This window comes from Strix uralensis, chromosome 16, assembly GCF_047716275.1.
Source record: "Strix uralensis isolate ZFMK-TIS-50842 chromosome 16, bStrUra1, whole genome shotgun sequence".
NCBI classification, from domain to species: domain Eukaryota; kingdom Metazoa; phylum Chordata; class Aves; order Strigiformes; family Strigidae; genus Strix; species Strix uralensis.
Genome location: NC_133987.1, coordinates 5,320,677 through 5,335,857, shown reverse-complemented (window position 1 = coordinate 5,335,857; position 15,181 = coordinate 5,320,677). Strand labels below are relative to the sequence as shown.

At 52.1% G+C, this 15,181-nt stretch overlaps 1 protein-coding gene across 3 annotated transcripts in view; it reads left to right on the top strand.

Annotated features, from left to right (window-relative positions):
- Positions 1-10,691, top strand: part of LMF1 (lipase maturation factor 1) — a 203,101-nt gene extending 192,410 nt beyond the window's left edge. For all 3 annotated transcript variants that reach the window (XM_074886014.1, XM_074886015.1, XM_074886016.1), the window contains one exon: positions 10,366-10,691. In XM_074886014.1, the coding sequence (XP_074742115.1) occupies positions 10,366-10,540 (175 nt within the window). In that variant the 3' untranslated portion in view covers positions 10,541-10,691. The remainder of the gene's footprint in view (positions 1-10,365) is intronic.
- The last annotated feature ends 4,490 nt before the right edge of the window (positions 10,692-15,181 follow it).

Genomic DNA, 15,181 nt, shown 5'->3' with positions numbered 1-15,181 from the left:
GTACAGGCTGATGGGGCATAATCCCTTCAAGTAATGGTTTTAAACTGACAGAGGGGAGATTTAGATCAGATCTAAGGAAGAAAGTCTTCCCTGTGAGGGTGGTGGGGCCCTGGCACAGGTTGCCCAGAGAAGCTGTGGCTGCCCCCTCCCTGGAAGGGTCCAAGGCCAGGTTGGACGGGGCTTTGGGCAACCTGGGCTAGTGGAAGGTGTCCCTGCCCGTGGCAGGGGAGTGGGATGGGATGATTTTTAAGGTCCCTTCCAACCCAACCCATCCTGGGATTCTAAGCACAGGAGCCAAGACCACTATAAGAACCATTATTTGGAGTTTTTGCACATATTCTAATTTGAGAACCCGTTGTCCCGTGGGCGCAGCATCGCAGAGTGAGCCAGTGGGTGCTCCGGGGGCGCGGGGCTGGATCCTGCCCATAGCCCGGAGACTCCCAGCTGCACCAGAGCTCCCATAAACGGTGGTTCGTAGCTGAGGGCGCGCTGTAGGGTGCTGTCACAGTCTGTTGGGTTACACAACCAGCGGATCTGTTACACACAAATAATGACGCCTTGGCTCCGGCCCAGGAGGGCTCTGGGGAACCTCTATTAATTATTGCTACAAAAGGCGTGCTGGGCTAGAGCAGCACAGCCCTCGCCACAGACAGATACAGCTTTAATAATGTTGACGGAGGGGTTTTAGCTCTGATTAGCTGCGCTGGGGTTGGCTTTCCGTGCAAGGAGCAGCGCGCTGATGCTGTGCGATCAGCTGGTCTCAGTGTTGGGAGGAGCACAGGAAACCTCTTTGCTTTGGTTGTTTTCCCATTTTGGCCATGTTTTCTCTTTGTTTTTATGGACCTTCATTGGACTGTACATGCATTTACCAGCCAAAGTGTGGGGTCTGCAGCTTGTGACAGCAAGCTGGACCTCCCCGCTTCTCCCTGCCATCTCCTTCTCAGGGGGTGCTCAGCCCCCATGGAGGCGGCACCTTTCTGCTGGCCAGGGAAGGGGCACAGTGCAACCCCAGCACCCACAGTGGGTGCCTCGTTAGGGTGCTAACGAACGCTGGAGCTCACAGCAGGCAGAAATTAAGTCCAGTGAGAGGGCTCACCCACCGGGATCTGGCAGGAGCTTGTCAGGGAGATGGTGTTGGGGCATCATTTGCAAGGCTGAGCTGGAAGAGCGACTAGAGAACCTGCGTTGCGTTGGCTCCGTCTGGGGTGGATTTATCAACCGAGTCTCACCAGACTTTGCTTGAGTCCCCTGAGGCTCAGTGCTGTAAATTCACCAAGTGGCATTCATTGCAGGGTGCTCCTTTACGTTGCTTTTTTTTTTTATTTAAAAAAAAAAAAAATAGAAGCAAGAAAGTCAGACCTGAGTGCTGGCTCACCCCGGGGGTTTTAGCAGACCCTGGGACCTTTAGACACTGAGTCACCAGTTTGAATTAGGTGTCCCCTGGTGCCAGCAGCCAGAAGCCGCGACCATCTGGTGGCTGCTGGCAATAAACGGCTCTCGCGGTTCACGGAGCGACAGAAGCATTTGATAATCCCAGAGCTGTTTATTACCACGTGTCCCCCAGTGCCATAAACGTTGCTGCTGGTACTCACCGCAACTGAGGCTGAAAACAAGGCATCCGAACAGATTAAAAATCAAGAAAATGTGTATCACGTCTTGCCTTCCAAGACGTTGCCATAGGGCTGCATCTTTCCGTGCTTTCTAGCATCAGTGGTGTTAAATTAAAATAAAGTAGTTGAACGCAGGAACTCATTTTAAAATGAAACTAATGAAGTGGGATGTGGCTGGGATAACACTACATTGCTCCAGGCGGTGAATAGTTTTTTTTACCGTATTCTGTAACAGGTGAGGAAGGGAAACGTTCAGGAATTTAAAGTGAAACCAAAAGCAAATCTTTATCTTTGTTAGTTTTTACAGGATTGCACAGCGTACAGAGGAATACAAGCAGGTCCAATAAGTAATTACACAGCAGCGTGGATGCTGTGCTGAACACACGGTGCGACAGATCTTGTTGAACAGGGTCTTGATTCATGCATTACCGTGCTTTAACCAAAGCACAGACTCTGTTTTCACTCTTTAGCAGCTAGTTTATAGTAGGAAAAGATCAGGATCCAGCGCTGGTTTTATGTGTCAGCTGCCTTTGCTCTGGCATTAGCTTTGCTTTAAAAGTTTTTCATGGGTCTAGTGTATTTTTGGGTGGCGTAAAGTAAAAATAACAATTTACAAATGCTCGGTTTGGCTCAGACCAAAATCCAACACCCCATTTCACTCTGGATCCCAGGTTGTGGGTCACATTTCGGTTTTTAGCGAGCCAAATGCAAACACTTGGGACATTGGCATCATCTGCATTTTCACCCAGGTGTGAAGGTGCGGGACAGGGGCATGGCTGGGTGCTCACTCCTGCCCGCACTGGGGTCGGGGTCAGATCCTGCGCTGAGCTCTCACATCAGTCACCGATTCCTGTTGCTATTTACATTTCTTTGGTTATTTCTTGTTTGCTGTTTAGCGCTTCGCCTGCATAAGAAAAGTGAAGTGACCGTTCACCTTTTTTTTTCATTTTTGTGCCCCATCCCAGTTCTGCTGGGCTCACACTTGCGGTGCTTGCAGCTGGCATGGACACAGCAGCTCCATCAGCTACTTTTCACCCAGCGTTACTCCTTCTCAAGCAGGCTCGCCAGCTCGGGTTTAGAGTTTTTTCCTTTAAATTTCAAAATTGCCATTTCTTTGTTTAATTTTAAACATCCCTTGTTGCACGCTGAAGCTCCCAGCAGGGCTGGCGAGCTCTCTGCGCCCACGGCACAGCCCCATTCCCACCGTGGCCAGAACCTGGGGGATTAATCTGTGCCCTCCGATCTGGGTGCAAGAAGTGTAAGAAGAGGCAGTTGGCAGGATACCTACTTTTTTAATCTAGACCCCTTATTAACCGAGCGCTGGGTGCGGGCATCCTCACTGCTGACAGCTGCTTGCAGCCAGCCATCGCCTTTTTGTTATAATTTCATTTTAGTTGTGAACAACAGCCTTAAATTTAAGCCTCAGCGGTAACACCTGGAAAGAAAAGATAATTCTGGGTGGCTGTAGCTGTGGTAGTTTCCTGCACCCTCACCCGTGGGCCGGAGCCCGCCTGTGCCTGCTGCAAACCTCGAAGATGCCTTCGCTCCCACCTTCCAGCTCAGGATTGTGCCCACCACAGCTCGGCTCTGTTTGGTAGCTGGGTGGAAAAAAAGCTAATTTTCCTACCATATTTCCCCCCCACCCCCACCCTGCTCCACTCTAAAGGGAATTTTGAGACTTAATTATTTTCATTCCCTGCTAGACTAAATAATTAGGGGAAGGGACTGTTTTCCATAAGAACATTACACTCCATACTCCACGGAGTTTATTCTGTTAATGGAAACTCTACACCTTAAATAGCCAAGGGACTTTCAAAATGAGTTAATGCCTTCGAAATGAAATTTCTGAGACCAAAGTTTGTAGGTTTCTTTACAACTCTAGAAATTATAGTATTTTTTCAAGTGTGATAAACTTAAAATGAGAAACAGGTGACTGATTAAAAATGAGGGTATTGTTGAGCGCCCAGCCTAGCTGAGTGTGAAGCTTTACTTCAAGCACAGTGATGTTTGTGGAATGTAGATTTACAAAATATTATTGTGCAGCGGATAGTTCATAAAACACCAGCCGTCATAAATCTGAACGGTAGGGCTTTGGCTGAGAAATTAATAAGTGTTTAACACACCGTCATGGAAACAGACTGCAACAATAAAAGAAAACAAAAATCAGATTTTGCCTACAGAAGGAGGAAAAAAAAATAATCAGTTTTTAATTTTTGACCTGAAGTGTTCGGTGTCTCTGATACTAAATCATGTTCACTTAAGGACTTTTATTCCAATTATAGTAGCACTTTGTTGAAAAAGCCCCAACACGTATCTGAAGACCTGGATTTGTAGCGGTGGTGTTATTTCTAGAGGCAGCGCTTCCCATTTGATGCCACCTGCCTGCAGGAACGCAAGAAGAATACAGCGTTTGGTATTCTTTTTTTTCTATTTGACTGCCCGTTTATTTCCCATTTGCGTCACAGCTTCTGGGCTTTGTACCCAGAGGCATGTTGGACTGGATTTTCGGGTTGTGTAAGTCACCAGGGACCCTGGCAGAAAGTGTAGGTGCTTTCCCGTGGGGGCTGCTCCCCTGGACACCCCCAGGGGGGGTAACAGTAATTCTGTAGCTATTGGGAGCGTTGCTGAGAGCAGGCAGGGAGTATGGGGTTATTGGAAAATATGGGTGTCGTTGGGATGTAAGTGGAAATGGCATTTCTGTTGTGCAAGGTCTTCCAAAATGTCATTAGAGGAGGCAGGAGCGGTGCTTACAGGCATGGGCTGCTCCGTGGGGACTCGAGTCCTTCAGGGTTTGAACTGGGTTTTGCTGAACCCCAAGTGCTTCCTCTCACCTCGAGGCATCTCCCTGCCAGGACGAGTCTTCCTCCAAGTACCCATGTGGTCCACGTGACGTGACAGCGTAAGGGAGCGATGTAAATCCACAGAGTCCCCAAAGCCTCTCCCACAAGCGCTGATGTCTTCTGCACAGAGAAGTAAACTATTTTGTATGGTTTTCCCACTGAAAAGCGGCTTTGCCAGCAATGAAACTGCCCTGGGAAGTGACAGGATCCTCAGAGGTGAAAAAGTATGAACGTGTTCTTTTGGCTTTCTCACTGGGTTTCGCCATGTGAAATGTTTTTTGCAGTTCATTTCTTCTTTCCTTATGTACTATAATTTCAAAGAAAATCTTTAACTTATCATCAACATTATACTATCTGATACTATCAGAATGATTCCACTGTCCTGAATGAAAGTTTAAGGGATTTCCTTTTGGTAAAATCAACCTCTATGCCAATGCTGTCAGGGAAGGGCAGAGCTCATCTCAAAGCATCAGGATGTCCCCCAGGGTGGAAAACGGCATTTCCAGCCACTCCTCAGAGCGGTGGCAGATGCAGCCGTGGGGCAGCTTCAGCGTGGCCGGGACTGCGCCGCGTGTCCCATGGCCGTGGAAGCCGCCTCCCTCGGCAAGGGCAGCTCCCGCCTCGGCTCCAGCGGGAGCATCGGCCACATCCCCATCACACCTGCAAAGCTCTGAACCCAAACGCACACGCTGGGTCTGTCCATGCTGAAAGTCATCCCAGACAATGCTGTGAGGCCTGGGGAGAGCCAGGTTTCCTTCCCCAAGGTTTGCTCTGCCCTCGGTATAGACACAGCCTCTGAGCTTCCCTTTCTAACCTGTCCATGGGGGAAAAAACCCCACTTTGCCATCTCCCGAGAGAGTTTTGAGGCTAAACTGCCCGCCGGGATGCTCTGGCTCTGCAGGGCCAGACCTTGCAGGAGCCTTGGAGAAAGAGAAGTCAGCGGCGTTGAAAAACAATCCATAAAACTGCCCTTATTCTGCAAACTTGGGCCAAGATGAATTTATGATCCCTCCTGCTAACGGGGCTAGAATAAGCAAGAAAGCCGATGATGGAGGCTCTGTTACTGTAATGAATTTGTACTTTCCACTGCCACTTGCTCCCTGATTTACAATGGAGTGGGGAACCTTGAGATAAAAAACTACAAAAAAAAGCCAAATCGAAAAGACGCCCCGTGTTTTGGTTTCTTTCTTCCCTCTCCCACCCCGCCTTGCCCTGTCAGGCCATTAATTCTAACAGAAACCACCGGCTCTGGTTTTTTCCCTCGAACCCCTCAGCTGTTGCAGGGAGACAGCTGCACCCTCTGGAACTAATTACAGCTGTCTCGGAGATTTAGCCTTCCATCCCAACAACTCCAATATTGCTGCTAATTTTTAACACGTACAGTTGGAAGATGTCATAATAGGCTGATATATGATCGAACCTTAAAAGTGCTACAGCGCAGCTGCTACCGGGCATCTGGCGGGATGAATATATTGATTTAAAAAATAATGCTTATTATTTTTAGCCTTTCTGCCTTCCCTGAGGCTGTAGCCTTGCCCAATCTGGGTGGTGATGGAGGGCGGGTGCTGGCCCAGAAGGGTGGTGGCAGACGGGTCCCGGCGTCCCGTGTGGGGCGGTGGGTCCTGGGTGGCTCAGTGGTCCTCCCTATTCCAGCCACCCACACTGGGACCAGCGCTCTGCCAGCTCCTCCTGGGCACCGCCGCTGGGCTCGGAAGATGCTGCCAAAGGGGCTCTTCTGTCCCTTGTCCCCGTTGTTGTCATAGCAAAGAGGCTTTTCCATCTGAAGGAGAAATGTCTGACTTGTTTTATCTGACCGTACCTTCTTTCTGGCTTCTCAAGTGATTATTTTGCACTCGTGAATCTCCTAAGGGACTGAACCCAGGCTTAGCTGGTTCAGCCTAATGCTCCTCCTGAGCCATTTCCACACTAGGCTGTGGTGGCTGGTGCCCGGTGCTTCCCAGGGAGCCAGGAGGAGCTGCCAGCTTGTGTTCACTCAGTAAATCCTGAGAAACTGTTTGCAGCCGGGATTGTCCTTCCTGACCCTTCTGTCTCCTCTGAAACGTGAGTCTTGCTCATCCCTCTCTGAGTGAGTGATCACCCTTGGCATTAGTCTCCTTTTAATGTAGACAAAGTCAGGCAGCTTCCCCGTGACCTTCTTGAAGATGTTCCCATTTCTCTGGAGCGGCAAGTGAGGTTCATGCATGCCGGCAGTTTCCTGCATCAGAAGGAGCTCAGAGACCTGCAGGTCCCTTCCACCAGCCAGAAAATCTTTGTCTGAGCCCCAAAGTTGCAAAACTCACAAGCAATTGCTGATAAGGTGATCTGTAGCTTGTAGCAGTTTCTTAATCTGCAGGCAACCACGCGTGCAGGCCTCTCGCCTGAGTTACAAGCTGTCCAGGGCTCCAAGTGATGCTTGTAAAGTCTGTGAGCCCTGAAATGATGGACTCTGGGGCGTTAATGCTTCGGCCCTGTTAGTGCAGGAGCGTGTTCGCTCCCTGAATCCCAAGAGGAGGGAGCGGGTCCAGCGAGGCAGTGCTGGAGGAGATTGCAAATCCTGTAACTTCAGGACTGAGGCACCCAGGTAGATTATAAATACTGGGGTAGCTTGTAAACTCTATGAGCCCTGAAATGAGGGGCTCTGGTGAGTATTAAACTCTGCAGCTTTTACATCCGTGCGCCTTGCAAGGAAGGATTCCCACGGGTTCCAGGTTTTCTGCGTTTCTCCCACAGCCCCTAACCCCGGGAAGGACAGAGAGGATGGATAGCGTGGGGTCTGAATGCTGCTGTTGTATTTTGATGCTCAGAGGTATCGTGATGCCCGGAGGTATTCCCACTGCAGTTTCTCCATCCTGCAGCACACGTTGGCTGCTGCAGCCATGCAAAGGCTCTTTGGTATCTCCCTTTACCAGAATGGAAACCTTCAAGTCTTGAATCCCAGAGATGCGCTGGCGGTGCAGGACAGCGAAGAGCCGTGGGCTCTGGTCCATTTATAGCTCATCGCTGGGTGAGTGGTTCAGCTCCTGGGAGAGCTCAGCTCCACGGGGTTTACAAACTCCACAGCCCACGGAGTTGTGCAGGTTCCTCCTCCATGGATCTTGTCATCCTGACGTGGACCGTGACCATCCCAGCTCACAGCTCGGATGGAGCAGGCTGGGGGAAGCGGAGTGACCGTGCCTGGGACAAGAGGGTGGCTGAATTTAGAGGTCAGGGGGCTTGGGGGGACTCTTCCGATTGATTTAGGCTCTGAACAGAAGAGCCTGGAACACAGTCAGATAGGAAGGCAAACTTTATGCCACAAAAATGCATCTTCAGTTGCATGTGGTCGCTCTAATGCTCACACAGTTCTAGTTTTACATGCTGATCCCTTTGATAGCAAACATTTTAATAGACAGAGAACATATGGGAAAAATCCTACCAAATCAGATGATAGATATTATTTAATCTGGGCAGGCAAGCCCATTCGAAAGGGACAAGGACATTTTCATTCCAGAGGGGTTATAGGACAGTCCTTGAGGGTGGGGAGAAGGTGCTTCTGTGTCTGAGCAGAGACCTGGCGTCTCCTGAGGTCTCCCAGCTCTGCCCCAGGAGCTCAGATAAGTCAACTGCTCTCTGCGCTCTGCATCCCCATCTAGAAAACGGGAACTCTGCCAAATGAGGTTTGCAGATCGCTCCTTCCACGAGGGGCCCCCCGTTATACCCTTACTGGGGCTGTACATAGACCTGTCCAGCTTGGTAGATGCTCTGCAGTCACTTAGCAAAGAAAAAACTCCAAAAGCAGAGGGAGGCTTCGAGCAGGAGAGGGACTGACATAAAATGAGCCACTGAAGCTTTTTTTGGGAGGTGAGTATGTTTTTTTGAATTCAAGAAAGCAATCAAGCAGCGCAGCTTGGAAATCTCTAACCATCCCGGACAGGAGCCTGCAGGCTACCTGGACCCGCGGGAACGCTGCTGTTCAGCAATGCTCTAATTATTAACAGGAAATTTTGTGCTCCTGCGAAGTAAACACTGTGGGAGTAACACTTCAGCCCCCGTTTGACTTTTACCAGCCTCAGAAAAGAGGGGGGAGAGAGGGTGTAGAAATGGCCCCGGCTGTAATGAAGCCAGCAGCTGCGGGGCAGCATTTATGGTGATGAGATGCAGGTTTGTGCACCCCCAGCCAGGACCATGGCATTGCCCCCTTCTTTTCCCATTTCCCTTCCTGTATTTGAGGGCTGGTATCCTGCCTCCCTGCAGCCCTCTGTCAGCGGGCAGCGAGGCGGGGTGCTGGGGCGGCCTGGGAGGCTCTGCCATGGAGCGGTGTGGCATCAGGGGACACCTCCATCCCCCCGCTTCCCTTGGCACCCAGCCCTCACCAGTAGTTTAAATTAGAGCTGTCCTAGTGCAGCTCCAAATGCTTTAGTCTGGGCTTGCTTGGATCCCCCCTTCATCCTCAGCAGAAGAGGAAATATGGAGATATTTGTCCTCTTTTTATTCCAGCCAGGAGACATTCCAAAAACATGATACCACAGTTACTGCAAGTCAGCAGCAAGTGATGGGTGTGATGAGCGTTAACGTGGTGTGTTAGGAGAATCCTCTCTGTATTGCTCATCTGGGTACCCAGCAAGATTTAAATTGAGATGTCAAGATGTGATTGCAGCAGATCTTTTAATTGGGTGCCGTTTTATCTGGTGTCTGCAATCTCCTCTGCTTCCTGTCGCAGTGCCGGCGTTACGAAGGTGAGCGCTAACGGCAAATATCTACGAGTCGTCCCTAATTATTTTAGCAGTAGGAAGGAACTTTACGGCTGCCCGAGGTGCAGCCCTGGGAGCGAGCAGCTGCGGGAGCGTGGTGCCCTGCTCAGTAGCAGGGTTTGTATTTTAGTAGTGAAGCAAAGCAGGTTTAAATGAGCATTGACATGACTTTGACATTTTTATATTGTGGGTTATTTTATGAACTTATCCAGCAAACGCGGCGATGCACTCTGCAAACAGGGACCACAACGCCGGAGGACCGGGGTGTTACTCCTTCTCTTGTCAGCATGCCCTACATCAAGTGGGACCAAACCTCCCGAACCGAGCGGCATGGTTAGCCTCCGAATGTGTTTCGCGACACTGATGAATGCTTCTTTCTGCACTGTTTTAAAATCTCCTTTTCTGTCAACTCCCAGGGCGGCCAGAAAACAGATGCGCTCGTAGCCCCGCTAATAAGCTGCGGAGCAGAAGGAGCAGCCGCTGGCTGGGGCAGAGGGATGCTGGGGGAGCTGGGGTGAGAGTTGGGCTCTGTACCTAGAAATTTCCCAGGCAGAAATACTCCATAGTTGCTTTCAGAAAGGGAAAAAAAAAAAAATCCTGCTTTTATTATTATTCTTTCAAACTTGGTCGTAGCGAGGTGTGCGGAGTGCGTGGCGGCGGTGGGGAGCACACAGGTCAGTGGGGCTGAAGCTCCTCTGCCTTGTGCTTCGTTACTGGATATTTTAGACTGGATATTAGGAAGTATTTCTTTGCAGAAGGGGTTATTGGACGTCGGAATGGGCTGCCCAGGGCAGGGGGGGAGTCCCCATCCCTGGAGGGGTTGAAGGGTCGGGTTGAGCCAGCGCTGAGGGATCTGGTGGAGTTGGGAACGGTCAGTGTGAGGTTCATGGTTGGACTGGAGGAGCTTCAAGGGCTTTTCCAACCGAGATGATTCTATGATTCTGTAACGAAATCGCAGCAAGGGGAGCCCGGGAGCTCCCCAGTGCCTCTCTCCCAGGGATGGATGGAGCCCCGGGAGGTGGGAGCCAGCCAGGCTGAGCACCCACGAGCGGTTTTCTCCACCCGGCTACGGAAAGGCTCAAAAACTCCACTCCCAGGGAAGCATAAATAGGGTCCAACCACTTCCCACCTTGGCCCGGCAGCTTTGCCACCCCCCTGAGCAGGCTGTGCTTCGTTCCTCTGCAGGTGGATCCGAGGGGAACACTTCAAGTACAAATTCACCCAACCCGGGGGGAAGCATGCCAGCGAGGGGAGGTGGTGGATTCGGAAGAGGATTGGGCCTTACTTCCCCCCTGTCAACCTCCAGGGCCTGAAGAAGTTTTACGAAGACAGGAATTGGCCGTACCCCCTGCGGGACTGATGGAGGAGGACGAGCAAGGTCAAAAGGAACCGACTGGGGAAGAGGGAGAGCAGTCAGCTCCCTTACAGACTGCATGTCTTGCCTCTCTCTGTATTTTTCATCCATATCCTTGTTTTCACATATTTCACAGAAGGTTCCCAGCCAACCTGTTCACCTGCTGTTGTGCTCTGTTTTTTCTCATCGTTCCCTTTCTTTCTGTTCATCCTTCTGGCCACAGCCGTGCCTGGTGATTGATTTCTTTTGCCAGGCTGCTCCGTTTGGAAATCATCAGCACTAGAATTTGGGAAAAAGGTGAACAAATACCACAGTTAGTTTTGGGTGGGTGTTGGTGTTGCTTTCACCAACCCGTTGCTCACAGCTTCCCTGGGGTCTGACATCAGGCAGAGCACCCAGGTCCTGCTCCTTCATCCCATCCCACCCCCATGTGTGCCACAAGCACTGAGCCTTCAAAGCTGCTTTATTCCCAACATAGCTGTGCCCACGCTGCCCTCGCTGTCCCCCCGGGAGGGGTCTGGCTGTCCCATGGTTCATCCCCGGGGCAGCACAGTGAGCCGGGGCTGGGCAGTGCCCCCAGGCTACGAGAAACACCCTGGGACGTCAGGCTGAATTTCTCTGTCCCTCTTGTTTGCTTTGGAGTCTCCCCCTCATTTCGGTCTGTGTTTAAAATCACCCCAAACTGTCCCACCACGTGGGTTTTGCTTGGTGAGCCCAAATCACAGTGATGGGAGGGAGGTGAGAGCAAGAATATGGACGGTGTCTGAAACAGCCAGCAACTGGCTGGGGTAGTGTATAATAATCGATTGCTTGTTAGCACATTCTGCTGCACATGTTTCTTCTTGCAGGGAAAAAAAAAAAGATCAAAGCAATCTGTGTAACACATAAAACCCCGTTGTATCAGGCTTGCCTGCAAAAAGCCACAGGTTTACTGAGAAACCTGAAATAGCTCCTTGCTGGAGCTGCCCTGCGGGCTCTGTGACTCAGCCCCAAGGACAAGCGCAGCCCTGTGTGGCTGCCCCATCCCGTGGCCCGTGGCTGCCGATGCTCGCGGGTCGCCCCGGCGGCAGCGGCCGGGTTGGAAAGGTGGTTGGAGTCAACAAGTCTGCCGCCAGCCCCACCACGTTTAAACAGGTCTTGTTTTAACGGGCCCTGGCCTGGCAGCGCAGACGCGCTGGGCTGCGCCTTCCTGTTTGCTTAACCTGGGATTTTTATAACTGGTGCTTTTTGTTGGCGGCCCAGGGGCTGAAATCTGCCTGTTTGGAGGGAGTTTGGTGCCGGAGGTGTCTGACCGGCCGGCGTTCGGGAGGAACTGAGCAACCTGCGGGTACGGTCCAGTGCCAACGGCTGCGTGGCCAAGCAGGAGAGGGCAGGGAGCAGCGCAGAAAGGGGCTTGACAGGCTTTTCCCCCTGGGTTTTTGCAGTGGCATTCGCCTTGCCCACCCTGGAGAGGAATTCCAGTGGCCAGAAAGCTTACAATAAGGCTTTCACCCTTCTAGAGCGAATTCAACCCAAGCCACAAGTGAAGGGAAAAGCGTTGCTGCGTGCCGGGCTGTGAAGCAGCCCGTTACCTCCTCGCCAGGGGCCACCAACCCAGCAGGGACCGATGGGCACCATGGGAGACAGAGGTGGTGGCCACGTCTTTGCCTCTGTCCCTGGGGCTCATCCAGCTGAGCCCGTCCTCTCCTGCGCGAGATGTGCCAAAAGCAGCCGAATGAGGTTTTGAAAGAAAAAACAGGTCCAAACTGAGAAAAGCAAACCAGCAGGTAAAGCTGGCACCGGCGCTGGCACGGGGCAGCACGGGCTGTGGATGCGGGCACAGAAATGCCATTTTACATGTTTCTTCCCCCTTTTTGACCGCGGGCACTGAATGGGCACCGCTGAGAGTGTATTTCTGGAAAGGAATTAAAGCAAACAGCTCTTGAATAACCAGCGGGAGCTTCACTCATTTTTTACTTTTTCTAAAACTGTTAAAAAGGGAAAACGGCAGCAGTCCAGCCCTGGGTGCAGTCCCCCAGTGCCTGCCCTGATGTGGCTCACCGGGGACATGCCAGCTCCCCCGGGGCCGAGGTGACGGGCAATAAATAAGGTGAGTCCTGGGTGTTGCAGCACTTATTTGCGTTCGAGGGAGAGCCTGGTGTCCCGTCCGAGCTCTGCTCACCATCCCAGTGAGCCCGGGCTGCCCGGGCTGCAAGAGCACAGCTCTTCCTTCCCTTCTCCAGGGTGTGTTTACACGGGGCTCCCTCTTGGTTTGCAGTTGCTTTTCCTGCCCGGCTGCTCCATCCATGGTGGATCCAGCTCAGGATGGCTGGAGGGACTGGGAGGACCCTCTGGTGGCCTCCTGCCTGGGAGCTGGCGGGGTCCCGGGAGGTGCCTGCCTTCGCCAGGGATGAGCCAGCGGGCAGGGAGCAGTCAGCACCCGGCAAAGCCGTGACAGCGGCGGAGGTGCGGAGCCCATTGCCTGGAGCCGCCGCGCTTCTGCAAGACGTTAACGCTCTCAGCCAGGGACTGGGAACGTCCTATATGTTACCCAGCCATGTTCAAACCAAGACAAATGGTTTAATTGTGGGGCTTGGAGCAACATATAGAGCGCTCCAAATTGTAAATAACCTTTATGGCTCAATTGTGTTTTCCTAAATACTTGCCATAGTTGGAAACCAACGCTTCTCTGCGAACAATGGAAGAACATTTTGTTCCGATTACTGCGCAGAGGGACGAGGGCGAATGCCGCCATCCCACATCTCACTCCCATTATCGTCCTTCCTGGCTTGGCCAAGCCGCTGAGGGGCTGGGGACGATGGAGACCGGGCTGTGTCCGTCGAGATTGTGTCCATTGCCAGCAGGGACAGGGAAGGGATCTTACCCCTGGACTCGGCACTGGTGAGGCCGCGCCTCGATGACTGGGTTCAGTTTTGGGCCCCTCACTCCAAAAAGGCCATTGAATGACTCGAGCTTGTCCAGAGAAGGGCAACAGAGCTGGTGCAGGGTCTGGAGCACAGGTCTGATGGGGAGCGGCTGAGGGAACTGGGGGGGTTTAGTCTGGAGAAGAGGAGGCTGAGGGGAGACCTCATGGCCCTCTACAACTCCCTGAAAGGAGGGTGCAGAGAGGGGGGATGAGTCTCTTGAGCCAAGGAACCAGCGCCAGGACAAGAGGGAATGGCCTCAAGCTGCGCCAGGACAGGGTCAGACTGGCTCTTAGGAAGTATTTCTTTGCAGAAGGGGTTGTTGGGCGTTGGAATGGGCTGCCCAGGGCAGGGGGGGAGTCCCCATACCTAGAGGGGTTGAAGAGTCGGGTTGAGCCAGCGCTGAGGGATCTGGTGGAGTTGGGAACGGTCAGTGTGAGGTTCATGGTTGGACTGGAGGATCTTCAAGGGCTTTTCCAACCCAGATGGTTCTGTGATTCTGAGATCTGGTGGAGTTCACCTGTGGGGCTTTGTGTCTCGATGGGCACGGGAGGTAACGACGCGGCTTCATGCCAAGCATCTCCAGCTATGTGAGCTCAGGCGCTGCCTGCACCCACCTCATTGCCAGATGTTATTTGAAGCATTTTACTATTTTTTTTTATTTTCTTCTTCCACGGCTGAAATTGGACCCTGGAGTCGGATGCACAGAGCAAGGCTGGACCCCGCCCCACGGCCCCATCTCACCTCTCACAGGACCTTGGGCAGGATTTTTTCAGCAGGTGAGTTGGCCGAGAGCAGCACACACCATCCATGTGCTCTCTGGCTTGATGGGATTACGGAGCCTCCCATGAAAAGACACTTTTCACCTTCCTAGCACCCGGGACAGCCACGGTCACGCAGCAGAGCCTGTGCCCAGCTGTCCCCAGCTGTCCCCAACCTCCTTGGGGCTGGCCCCGCTCCTGGGTCAGGGCTCACCGCAGCAAAAAGCTGTTTAGGATCCCAACTCCTTGGCTACACCCATCCCTGTGCTGGGGATCCCCACCTTGGGACCCTCCACACGAAGCTGGGGGCTTTTAAATTGCTGTTAAAAGCGACTCTGCCCCCCAGTCACGCTGACGAGGGCTGATGGGTGACAGACGTCCCCCGGGCATCCCTCCTGGGCTGGTCACTGGCAGCAAATGGTGCTGGCCTCCCCCCTCCCCAATTTAATTAATTTCTTTAGGTTTCCAACCTCTGGGTCAGGGATAATGGAACCCAGACGGGCATTTCCATTCCTGTTTGCTGCGCATTGTGCTTGTTAAGCGTTTTTTTCTTTTCTCTTTTTCTTTTAAATCAAAAATTCTTGCTCCGCTCCGGAGCACTGGCTGGAAGATAATACACATTCAAAGCAGTGAGGAAGGTGCATGCAGGGGATTAAATTAGAAACGTTTCCCTGGGACAAAATTTTTAAAAATAAAAGAAACAATTATTTAGAGGGGGTGAGGAAATCGGAACCACATTGTCTTATCTATTGACTAGAGGTTTTCTTGGAGAGATTTTTTTTTCCCCTGAGCTATGCACTGGAAGTAAAACTCTGCAGCGTTCCCAAGTCAGCGCGCTGTAAATCCATTTGAAAGATAACTCTGCCTGAGCTCTGATCCTGCCAAGCTCCTCTTCCTCAGATGTCTTTGAAGAGGGGACGGGGACACCCACCAAGCACCCAGCACAGAGGATTAGGGTCCCGACATAAACTCCACTGGGTCCC